General features: G+C 44.9%; 1 protein-coding gene across 1 annotated transcript in view; it reads right to left on the bottom strand.

The window, feature by feature from the left end:
• Positions 1–13,188, bottom strand: part of LOC8041959 (multidrug resistance-associated protein 1) — a 122,663-nt gene that overhangs the window by 79,742 nt on the left and 29,733 nt on the right. Inside the window, exons 2-3 of the mRNA XM_040214456.3 lie at positions 8,031–8,092; positions 532–657 (exon numbers count right to left, since the gene is read on the bottom strand). Coding sequence (XP_040070390.1) covers positions 532–657; positions 8,031–8,077 — 173 coding nt within the window. The 5' untranslated portion in view covers positions 8,078–8,092. The remainder of the gene's footprint in view (positions 1–531; positions 658–8,030; positions 8,093–13,188) is intronic.

Below are 13,188 nucleotides of genomic sequence, written 5' to 3'. Positions count from 1 at the left end.
TAAAAAAAAGGCAAGCGCAATGCTTTGAAGATTTGTGTTATTTAAAGATCGAGTCAACACCGACGTCAATAGTGCCAATGAAATAATAAAAAAAAACGTTTATCGCTTTTTATTATGCGATCTTATTATCAATTTCCCGAAAAATGATCGCCCATCCTGGCGACCCGGTGGATTCAGCCACGCTTGACTTTGAACGCTGTCACTGAACGCGTCTGTATTCGGCGAAATCATCATAACTCATGACTGCTGGTGAGACAAGGTGTATCGCCAAAAATTAAACAGTCGCTGAAGCTTCGATAATGGTCGAGCTTTCTTCAGATAGATAATGCGGCAGGCCTTGCGAGCCACGCGCTCGCCGGAGCTTTTTCACATCATCCGTGACATCTGAAACACGTTCGCAAATGACAACGGACAGTTGGGAAGGTTAACTTGAATTGATTCGAATTAATAATCCCCCCCCGTGCTCACTGCAATACCTACTTTGGAGGCATAATCACTCTTTTTAAATTGTTGCACGTTAAAATGGCCTACCTCAATTTTTGTTTCTCCGCTGTTGCCTCCTTGAGAGCAGCCGTAACCGCGGAGGCCTTCAGATCCTCTCGGAGCAGATTTAACGAAGACAGCTCCAGCTGATTTCGATATCCGAGAAGAACGATCCTGGGAAGAGGTGACGCGCAAGATTTGTTCTGCATTGAAACAATCTTAACCAATAATGGCATTGGCAAGCTGTTCCCATTGTAACAAAACAAACACCGGCAAATCCTATGGCGGTACAGCAATACCATCAATTCACGCAACGGAAACATTTTAATAACAAGTTCCAACACTAAAACAAAATAAAAAAAAAGAATTAATGCGCAATGAGCCCCCTTTCGTTTTCTTAAACATAAATAAACAAAATGACGTGTTATGAGTAAAAAGAAAAACAAAACAAAAACGAATCAGTGTTTTACAGAAGTACAGAGACTTTCCGTGTACGGAGGACCGTGTTTTTTTGGCTTGGGTAAATAAACTAAGCATCGCAGAAAGTTCAAACTCTGTGAGAATATGACGTTGGCTTTTAAGATAGAACGCGAATGTTTGAGAACATGACGTTACCTTGATCAAAATATAGTTCAGAAAAACGGAATGTTTTATGATCCGACGTCTAGCTAAGCCTAATATCGTTAAAACAAGAAATGACGCTGTATGAGCGTGTACCATCTATTTCAGTGAAAAAGAAACTTCTCAACCAGAAAGAGGATATTGTTTTCTTTCTTGCTAAAAAGCTTCCACCCCCCCCGCTGAAACAGATACTATAGGCGCCACAGTGTTATTTCTTGTTTTGACGATATTAGGCTTAGTTGGACGTCGGCTCATAGAAAAATTCCGTTTTTCTCAATTATATCTTGATCCACGTGACGTCACGTTATCAAAATGTTTTGATCTATCCCAAGCGCTAGCGTTGCATTACCACGAAGTTCGGGCTTTCTGCGATGCTTAGTTTAATTATTGAAGACAACAAACACGGTTCTTGTTTCACGGAAACTCCCTGTACATTAATATCACTGGTACTCAGAGACAGCGAAACTTGCCATAGTTGCACGTCTCGAATGTATTTATTCACACGTTACTGAAAGAGTAAACACAGCCATGTGTCGCCGTGTCCGTCCCTGTGTGGATTCTTTCAGCAATGCATAATTGCACCAACGTGCTCACCTTCTAAATTTATTCAATCACACATCTCGTTTTCCAAGTATCGTCCAAGTAAGAAAATATACAGGGCAATATTTTTTCTTCGAAACAGATTTTAAAGAAAGGGCGTCCCTACTGCTACGTAATCGCCATTTGACTACATGTTTCTTGAGCTCAGTGGACATTCTAGGGGCGAACAGCCGTTACCGTCTGGTGAGTAATTAACTAAAATTTGTTAAGTAACTTTTTAATGAGTGAAAACAGACATGTGGTTCCAATTAGAAACCTGCTGAACATCTTTTAGAACTTCTGAATCAGCAAGTTTCAGAGAGGATTTGAGCATGCGAGAACCGCACTAGTGCGCTAAAGGTGGCACTCGTGCTGCCGGAGCAAGGCTACCGGTGCGATAAGGCCCCCGCGCGATTTTTTCGTCTCTTATTTTAGCCTCTGGTTTGTACCCGCTGCACGACTGATAACTTTAGAGCACTACTGCGCTTCTCACGCGCTCAAAGTCTTTCTCAAATATTACGCACTTAGTGGTTTTAAATGACGCTCAACAAGTTTCTATAATTGGAACCATAGTCACTAATTATAAAGTTAATTAACGAATTTTTGTTAATTACTCACCAGACTGTGACGGTTGTTCGCCCCCTTTAATGTCCGCCGAGATCAAAAAACATATAGTGAAGACGGCATTCACGTAGCAGCAAAGACTACAGATTGACAAAAAAAAACGTGATTGTCTTCCTCGGCCTACCATACATCCTAAGGACAACCTTTTAAATGTGTGCTTATCGTTCCCAAGGGTTGGCGAATAATGGAGAGTTTTAGGGAACCGTTTTTGCACATCCCACACTGTATGATAGGCCCTCCGTTAGGTACTGCGCATGCGCTATCACAAAAGACTCGCATATGCACAGTTCGTACACGAGGGCCTATCGTACCATATCGGATGTGCAGAAACGGTTCCCTGAAACCAGTCTTGTACACGTTACTAAAAAAAAGTAATCGATTACAATTACTATTACTTTTGGCTAAAAAGTATTCGATTAGATTACTTGATTACTTGACGGCAAAAGTAATTGGACATTACTTAGAGAAGTAATCGTTACTTTTCCGATTACTTTATTGTGTGAAGACACATCTTTAGCGCTCGTAACAATGAACTACTTCCAGCCTATATTTCAGATTTGCACAAGTATTGAAGAAGAAAAACTCCCTCTTCGTGGTCGTTGCACCTTCACATTGCGGACACAAGCATAGAATTTGTTTGAAGACGTTTAATGATTTGGGCGTTCCAGTGTGTGTGTGTGGGGGGGGGGGGGGGGGGGGGAAGCGGAGGGGGTCCTAGATCTTGATAAGCTTGAGCAAGGGTTGTCGCTCAAAGTTTGCGTCGCTCATTTTATTATTCACATGTGGATGAGCTCGCATGTTATACAAAAGAGCAGCAGCTCCAGGATTTGAAACGGATCATGTGTAGTGTCTATTAGCGCTTATGGCCTGAATGTCCAACGGGACTGAATGTCCAACGAGCCTGAATGTCCAATCGGTCACGTGACAGGCGAGACGGAATGTACAACGAGACGAAAGGTCCAATCGAGACGGAATGTCCATCAAGTCTGAATGTCCAACGAGACGAAAGGTCCAAACGAGACGGAATGTCCAACGAGCCTGAATGTCCAACGAGTCTGAATATCCACCGGATATAGAATGAACATTGCAAAGAATATAGAAGACATTTCTTTGTTGTATTGTAGGATTACTGATAGTTACCGCGGTGAAAAATGCGTTCGATGAAATGGGGAACTTGACATTTCGGTGCGGAGATGTCGGTACGCGATCATTTCGGTATGTGGTCGCTTCGGCACCGGGCTTTTCAGTACCGGGATTTTTGATGCACGGCTGTTTTGGTGTGCCGCTGAGCTTGTCCCTCTGACGTTGCCTCTGTGAAGTCCACAGAATGAAATTAAAATTACGCTCGTGTATTTTGCACACTTCATAAAACCCCGCAAAACAATGTATTTATTGTTCGTTTTCTATACTTAAATATAAAGATGATTTCTAAAGTTAAAAAAATGACGTTTAAAGGGTGACAGATGCTACAAGTAAAAGACCGAACTCGTTGACCATTGACAATCTGTCACTCGTTTGATTTTAGAAGGGTCGTTACTCTGGAGCGGAAACAAATGTGGGACACACGAGAGTTCTTATGATCGTTAGTGGTGCTTATCCTCAGCCACAATTTTTCCGTATTGTACGAGTTGCTGTATTTTTCTTATTCGTGTCCCTAGTCCCGCAAACATGATGTCCCTCGCATGGGAGAAAAACGCCTGATTGAATTTTTAGTATTATCTATATTGTTCTGTGAAGTTGGTGTGGTATGTGTAATTACACTAAATTGTATTTTTGTTGTCTTCTTTTTTGCAAAACGAACGTGAAAGTTTTAGACATTTCTGATTGGACTTCTCGGTCCCCAGAAACAAAAATTCGATCCTCATATTAAGTTCAGTGATAGAATACAACGTTCCTTTCATTAAGCCTTTGTGCAGGTAATGCCCTCAAGTGGTGACCTTTTGTCCGCTCATTGTCCGGAGGATTCGGCACATTGACGCTTATCGCGGCGATTAATTTCGCATGCTTCGGCCACCAAAGCGATTACTATTGCAGTGAACCATGTATTAAGCAACAAGTAGGCAACATTAATAATCAATACTTTTTAGGATTGGCTTCCGTCGTTTCTGCCTTTTCTGGTCACGTGGCATGCAGCAATCGCACCGATACGCGCCCAGGTAGCATACCAAGGCTGCGATCGGAATTCAACTGGTTCTAACACTGTCATAAAGCAGCTGCGACAGTGCGACCGTGATTTATTCATTTGCGCACATTACAAGTGCACATATGGCGACGGTATCAGGAAGTCAGCCCCTCGCTCGGTCTTCCCAAATTCCATAATGCTAGAGTTGCGAGCGAACATATTCACGAAGAACCTGACTTTTATCATTTTGAATAACCCGGGTACGATTCACTATCGGACCCTTGCCAATTCTGAGAGCTGCATTCGTCATCCTCTCTTTTTTTTGGAAAGAAGGTCTCATTGTTGACCCCCACTGTCACCGGAAATCTACACACCCAACCCTAATCAATTCTTTTTAGACAGTTTGACAAACGGACACTTTCGCCCCATTCTGCATTCTGCGAATCGGCCTAGGGCGAATAGCTGAGCGGCGTTTAGCAACTTCCGGTTCCTTAGGAAAATTTGTATCACTGTTGAGAAACGACGGCAATGAGCTGGGAGCCCGTGCAAGCATGGTTGTGAACCCCACAGACTGTAGTTTTCAGAACCATGCTTAGACAAGCTTGCCCATATTCGTCGTTGTTTGTCAACAGCTAAACAAAATTTCCTAAGGAACCGGAAGTTTACAAACGCCACTCACGTATTTCCCTATTCGACAAATTGTCCTTTTTCCAGTTGTCCAGAGACCAATGGAATTTCGACGATGTGACTGGATACGTGGTGCAATACGCTTCTTCTACAAGAATAGAAAGCCACGTGGAACGATCTATTTTTTTATTCACACATGATGTAGGCTATTAATACATCCGGGTGTGAACCTTCTGCTGCACGCCGAGACAGATGCGTTCGCGTCCTGACTCCTTTGTCAGCAGTCAAGCTCCTACCTACCAAGACGACATGAACTACCTCGACAGCATGGCGAGTTTTGGAGTGCTTCCAGAAGCCAGTTAAATTACATGGGCTCCTGAAAACTACTATGTATGTCACATGCAACAAAAAAAAAGTTGCGCACAGCTTGATACTAGTATTATCGCTCTACTCACGACATACAAACCTATTTGCAGGGAATGCATGCGTATGTAAATTACTGACGACTGCAGTGTACAGTGAGTAGTTGTCTGTTCTAGAGATAAACGAACAAAAACAAAAATTTGTCAAATCCACACAATTGTTTTGCATTTACTCAGGAATTGTCGGGTCATACCAGCCACCACCCCCATGCATTTATAGACGCGTTAGATGTAGATTTTATTTAAAAAAAAAGATATCTATATTTTTTTATTAGCAGGAAATTACGCTTGTGCAAACTCTTGATGCCTCGCACCCACAGCTTCCAAAGGTCCTCTTAAAAAAAATTAAATATTGACTCTGCGCATAGTCAGTGGCGCTGGCGGACGGTCATGTGTTTACAGTGCGGGTCTCCGTATGTAGCTCATCTATATAAATCGAAATGGGCAGGGATGAGGACTGAACTAGGAATTCCTGGGATATGAAGCGTGGCTTTCATAGACGTCCCCCAATTGCGATGCACTAGAACACCCGGACATTGCATCCCTATTATATATTTCAAATTGGCTGACCTATGTCATCGGAACATTCCAAACATTTGAGCTATTAATATTAAAGGAGCGTTTCGCGTCGTACAATCGACACCTTTATCCGATTGGTGCATCGCTGCGCATCGTCACTCGGCTAACTAACCATCAAGCCTTCCTATAGATGAAATTATAATATTTGTGTCTGCTCTGTTTCTTTGTCGGTCCGTCAACGTCGGCTCTTGTGGCACGACATTTTAGTATGATGAAACTACAGCAATGCCTACAGGAACGCGGACTAAATATGCACACAAGTTTGTACATTTAAGAAGGAAAATTATTCTAGCACGTGACAGGCGAGACAGAATGTCCAACGTGCCTGAATGTCCAACGAGACGAAAGATCCAACCGAGAAGGAATATACAACGAGCCTGAATGTCCATCGAGACGAAAGATCCAACCGAGACGGAATGTCCAACGAGCCTGAATGTCCATCGAGACGGAAGATCCAACCGAGACGGAATGTCCAACGAGCCTGAATGTCCAACGTGCCTGAATATCCATTATTGGACCTTCCGTCTCGTTGGACATTCAGGCTCGTTGGACATTCCGTCTCGTAATCGTCTATTAGCGGAAGAGATCGCCCCGACCACTTCTCAACTCGAAACCTTGCTTGTCACAAAGACCACGTAGGGGAAATGGGGAAATATTTCAACTGGCTTTGTTATATTTTGCATCCGCTTTAGGCATTCCTCGGTTCTGGTTCTCCTACGGGCTGCGAGTAGGTACCCTAAGCAGGATTTTTTTTTATTTTTTATTTCTGTGTGTGTGTGCGTGAGGGGGCTAGTTTGAACCAAGGACTCACAAAGCTACATTCTGCCTCCTCAAACTTCGCCCTGGATGGTTTTTGTCATGCACTGTGGCTTTCCTAAGGCTTCCCACTCCCAGTCCCAGCTCGAAAAAAAAACAAAAAAAAAAAACGGACATTCCACAGAAACTGTACATAGAAAGAAATTGACCTCGTTTCCTACAGCTCCGCAAAAATATTTTTTTCCGTTCAAAAAAAAAAAAAAAAAAGCGAATTTTTTTTTTTTTTGTCATTTTATAAAAAAAAGGTGTGTGCCGGCCCGGGGGGGGGGGGGGGGGGAGGGGGGGGGTCCCGTGGACAAATTGTAACGGTTACAAGTAATTTTATTACTTCAAAAAGTAATCAGATTACTCTAGTGATTACTGCCTAATAAAAGTAATGAACTGATTACAAAATTACTCCAAAAAGTAATCGATTACAAGTAATTTGATTACTTGTAATGCGTACGGTACAAGTCTGCCTGAAACTCTCCATTGATACTACACCTAATAACAAATGGCCCTCTATAGGAAGTATTCACTGGCGGCCATAGCTGTGTGCGCGACTGCTAAGCGCGTGCGGATGGCGAGCTTCTACAGTTATTTTGTAACGTGCCTTACGCACCCTCAAGATTGCCGGTCTTAGGAGCCCATTAATGTGGGCTCGTTCTAAGCATGCGCTCTAAACAGCACCCACAAATACGGCGCCCAGTGAATAATACTTATAAGCACGGTGCCTAGAACGCGTCTTTGACTAGTGCGTTTAGCGTCCCATTCCGCCCACCCAACGGAAGTGGTTCCGAAATGGCAACAAATGACGTCAAAAAAGCCGGAGTGTCCTGCTGTCGTACGTCGCGATCCTGGTGAGTGGTTGTAGAACTTCTGGCAAAAAAGCACGAGCAAACGCGAGTGTCGCTGTCATCGCGGCGTCCAAGCTTCTGATTGCCTCAGCTTCCGCGGGTTGTCACACCAGAGAGCGAGCTGCAGCAGAACAGTCGTCTTCCACATGCAACAGCGCTGCTGTCACACCGTCAGGATCACTGCCGGCGGCAGCACGACACTTCCCTGACGTGACCAGGTGAAATATGGAGCCACCACTTTTGTGGACGCGGTAAAAACACCAGTGTAGACGCGTTCCAGTCACCATAATGTAAGGGCGGAATAATGCAAAGGTTGCTCACCTCCATGTGTCGGCGAAGACTAGTCTCTGGAGAAACTTCCACCCCATTGGAAAGCAGCGACTCTGTAAAACGATAAGAAATAGATGGAAACATTTGTAAAAGTACGAAGACCAGAAAGAGAGGAAAAATGTGCTTTGCGGGTGGAAGTTGTTCTATTTTTGTTTTTCATAGTACAGCGCCAGCTGTACTGAACTTGTCTTACTGGGCGAGCTCCGTGTCGCCAAAAATGAACGGAGGATGCGAACGCTCATCGCAGTTGGCTTTGGCGCCGGGAGGGGGCGCCACCCACTATTTCAAGCTTTCGGTCGCCCCCTCGCTCGACACTCGATCGCTCGGTCTCACCCTTGCTGTTGGGTTGGAACGCATTAGCTGCTCTGTGTGTGATCGATTGCAGTTTACGCGAGACCTGGTGTTTTCGTCGGCGGTTTGCCACGGAGTTCTTCTGTCTTCATACCCGGACATTGATCTGACTGCCTTCATGGTGCCACGCAATGTTCGTGCTGGCAAAATCCCGAGTCTCGCCGCACGCTACGGGTGGATACGGATACCAGCCGTTGCCAGGGGGCCTGCCTGAATTGAATATAGTGGGCGAGCATTTGATGTTCACTAGGCGCTCTAAGGCTTTCGCGCGAGGATGGGGCGGCCGAAGCATACGCCATACCGCCGCGTAATATCATCGAAATATCGCACCAGCCGACGCTGGCCATTAGCATCACATCATGCGATCGTCCGCGCAGTTTCTTATTTTCAGCCGTAACTTAAAAAAACCGGCTTCTATACTTGACGTAAAACAAGTAAAATAAACTTTGGAGTAGACTAGCTGCTGAGCTACAAATGTTTTTCCGCCAAGTATTATAGCAATACCCATTTCAAAGCACTAAAAGTGTGTGTATGAAAAACTAATCGACCCACGAAATCAACCCAGTAGGCGCAGCGAGCAAATGATGCATCCTTTCGTCTGCTTGCTGCGTCCATCGAGAGACGGCGCCACGCGTTACAAGCGTCGCTAACTCGGTCGTCTGCGAACCCACCCGCCATTGACCCTGGCATTTCTGTGGGTCTCATTTTTAACAGAAAGAAATCTATGCCATTTAATTTCATCAGCTAAGATGTTCCAGCTCAAAGCACAATCGGTGAAAGTTTGTGTTTAGTTTTTGCAGTCGTCGATTTGTTCGGCTCGCTTTACAGCGTAAGATCAGCTGGAGCCGTCCTATATCTACGTTTAATGTTTGTTTCTCCACGGAAAGTTATACCCTTTTACGAGCGTGGAATTGCAACAAAGCAAAACAATTCTAGGCCAGAAACTTGCATAAAAGTGGAACTGTAAGCTAGCGGCTTCAACCCATTATTTTGTGTGTCTGTGTGCAATACTTGCAGCTTTCGTTGAAATATAAATGTTGTGCATTGAGAAAAGTTAGTCCTGAGGCAGTGGTTCTCAACTATTGATGTTTCGCGGACCTGGCGAAGATCATGGAGGACCCAATTTGTGGTGAAGGGAGGGGAAACGTATAGGTTAAATATATTAATGATTTAATAAATGTATATAACTAATGACTAGTGTGAAGTAGACTTCCCTTATTGACATATACACGGGAAAACGCGCCCGGAAACTAAAACATTTCTTTTCGATCATAAAGAATACAACTTTCATTGCCAGGCTTTACTGATGAGGCAGAGCTTCGCGAACCTCTAATATGCCTTTGCGGACCCCAAAGGGTCCGCGGACCCCCATTTGAGAACCACTATTAGGGATACTGGAAAGTCTGTCATTGTCGCTATCCTCCAGTAGAAAAAGAGTCATGGCCACTGCCGCCCTTCTTTTTGTGTTGTGCTGAGGGTGATTTTCTCCGAGTCGATGCAATTTATCTTTCAATTTATTTATAGATACTACCATTTCTCGGAAGGAATACCTTAGGATTGGAACACTATAAAAATCAACATAATCACGGCAAAATCCTATGTAACAAATGAAGTTGGTAGATTGATAGGTCCGACCAGTCTGGCCCTATCATATTAAGAATAAACGTAGAACCGGGTTGGAGATTCAACCGTCCCGAAGTCGGCGGCGACGAGGACTACACCCATCAAAAACAAAAGTAACATGAATCCTTTTTTTTATTTTTATGCTTGACGAAGTATTTAGCACAAGTCGCCTAACGGTGCTTCAGTGTTAAGCTGTTGCTCGTGTTTGATCAGTGAAGCATCGGTCGAAGACAAGTGCCAGCCCAACGATTGAAGCAGCACTTGTGTTTAAAGGGATGGTGAACCGTAATTTGGATTAAAAAAAAAAAAACAATGCTGGATGTGTATGGGGGGACGCTACAATCCCTTCAATACTACTAGTAAGGCGATATCTCAAATGGACGGCCGTATTTTTGGGAAAAGAAGTCGAGATTGAACCAGGCCGACGAGGCGCGTGACCGACAAGATACCTAGTTTCCTCCTCTCTTCGCTTCGCTCCCTCAAGGCCGCGAAAAGGAGAAGACGTGAGGCCGTTCCCTCTCCTTCTCGGAAAAACATGACGTCAACATTCGTGCCAAATGCGCCTCTTTTAAAAAAAAAAAAAATACGGTCATATGTTCGAGATATCGCTGTATAAGTGATGTTTTGGTGTTTGTAGCATCCCGTTGCACGTTTTTGCCGCGTGTTTTGGGGAATCTAGATTTCGGTTCAGCATCCCTTTAAAAGGATGGTAAACCGAACATTTCAGTGTCCATAATGAGCGGCGCAATATCCTTTCATGATTCAGCAGCCGCTCGTGTGCGTAAGCATACGCAACGAAATTGACGTCCTCATATCGCCCATTCACGCTTAATAAGCTCGAATGGGGGATATGATGACGTCAATTTCGTTGCGTATGCTCGCGCACACCGGCGGCTGCTGACTCATGGAAAGATAGTGCGCCACTTATTATAGACACTGAAATAATCGGTTCACCATCTCTTTAAAGGGGCACGCAAGTGGTTTTTGAGTTCGTGTTTTGATGACGACAACTGAATCTAAACGCCTTAAGTATCCCTAAAAACCAAAAAAATATAGTCATGCGGTGAAAATTTTTTTAATAAAAATGTAATTGAAGGTCGCCGAACCTCGGATCCATCCGAAAACGAAACCACTCTCATTGGTCACCGCTCGCATATAAAAACGATCTCGGGCCAATGGCGTTGGACGACGTTCCGCCGCGCAGTGATCCCGAGGTAGCCGCACCGGCCGAACCTCTTTGTCGTTCGAGCTTCGATCATGGCAGAGTTCTGTACGCTCGATGACCTGACGCCGTTAGAGGTTGAAATCCTTCGGCGGACAGCCGACCTGGGCATGATTTCCTATGACGCCACTCCGACGTGCGGTGTGGACAATAGCAGCGCTTCGGAGTCGTGTTCGGGTTCCGAGGACGACGAAACGCAGACCTTTTCGGGCGTTCTTCGATTTGCGGTTGGGGCAAGCCGTAACCAAACAAAGGTTTGGCATCGCCGCGTAACCTCTGGTACGTGATGTCAAACGGTGTCGCCACGTTGACTTTCACCTCGGGAGGACGGCAGGCTGGTTGAGACATGTGCAACGAGCGCGTTACCTACGACTGCGTCCGTTGCAACCGGAGCGACCGGAACGACCGCTCTGCCGCGCGTACACGCACCTGCAACCACAGCAGCAAGCGCAGCGGGTCGGCAGCACGGCGACCGCTTCTACGTCGCTGTCAGCTGTTTCAGCGGCGCCTCTAAAGAGGGGACGCACTGCCACTCAATGCCATAACAGAATATAGACAGAGAGTTTCCTATAGCCTAAAACTTTTTTTTTTTTCATGATAGGCTTTTAGGGTACAGTGGATGAAAAAAAAAAAAAAAAAAAGATTCAGTACGTTGTCTTGGACGATCCCGACTCTAATTCACGACTTTGCCAATAGTACAAATATCGCCACACGCCTTTTCTACGATTAGAAAAGACGATGTAATCTTAGCAGCGAAGTGGCAACGTAGGAACATGATTTCGTGATCAGATAGACGTTGCGAGCGTTCAGGATTGCTAACACTAATCACTTTTCTCCGATTCTCCGATAATGAAAACGCGTGAAAATTCGCATCCTTTATACGGTACGCGCCAGAAATACCTTCAACTTGAGCACACGAATGAAATGCGCCAGAAAAGAAATCCGGGCGATGTTCGAGGAAACAAATGCTTAGAAAGCACCACTGTAGTCGAAGTAAACAAACACGACGGCACGGGCGTTTCTGCTGTCTTGAGAGTACCGCCACGACATCGCCGCAGGAGTAGGTGGATCCCCTTGTAGTACGTGCCGGGTTATCATAGTGACACACGACGAAAATTCACAGTCAAGGATAGCGCTTTTTCGCGGAACGATGAGCTTTCACCATGATGTCCACGTCGACGATCACCGCCGAGCCCGGCACGACCGGCATGCAGCTAGGCGCGAGTTCATGATGCTTGCGCTTCTGCGCATTCTGAGGGAACGGGAAATTCACCCACCGCGGAGGAAGGCAAGGAGAAAACGTAGTCCCTTGTTTGTGAAACGATAATTGCAGTATCGCATATTCTAAACTAACTATTTTACGTATTGCGAAATTATCATGCACAACATATCTAAATGAGCTGAAAATTGTTTCTTTAACGGAACTTTACAAAGGACGTCAAAATTTTCAAACATGAAATAATTTCATTGGTCGGCGCAGGAACAGAAAAGAGTCCGCACGCATTTTATTCATGCGTGATCAATAGGCGGTTCTGCCTTCTAAAACTGAAGATACTCATTCACTGACACTTCCTTCCATCGCACCAAAAAGTAGCTTCCCCAAAAATCACTTGAGTGCCCCTTTAACCTCTGCCCGCGCTTGATCGAAGGTGACGTAAAGGATCCAGCCTACAGGTCTGGTTTGGGGTGAACACCGAGCTATGTGGAAAGCATGCTGGACAAAGCGACCCGTGTAGATCGATCTCACAGCCAAGAGCACTTTCTACAACTGAACATTTAATATATCTACGTACCAGGAGGGACGCTCTCCTTCTTCTAGTTGTCCGCCGTCTATTCATGTCTTCAACAATTTCGTTTACGCAGCAACACGTTCAACGGGCTCCAGAAGAACTGGATTCTCGCAGTTGTGAACCTCGGGTCTGCTAGTCTCGATTATTTAACGTGCTACCGCAG

The sequence above is a fragment of the Ixodes scapularis genome, unplaced genomic scaffold (assembly GCF_016920785.2).
Source record: "Ixodes scapularis isolate PalLabHiFi unplaced genomic scaffold, ASM1692078v2 PGA_scaffold13__105_contigs__length_92229423, whole genome shotgun sequence".
Classification (NCBI taxonomy): Eukaryota; Metazoa; Arthropoda; class Arachnida; order Ixodida; family Ixodidae; genus Ixodes; species Ixodes scapularis.
Note: the sequence above shows the minus strand (reverse complement) of the source record. Positions and strands in the feature narration are given on the sequence as shown.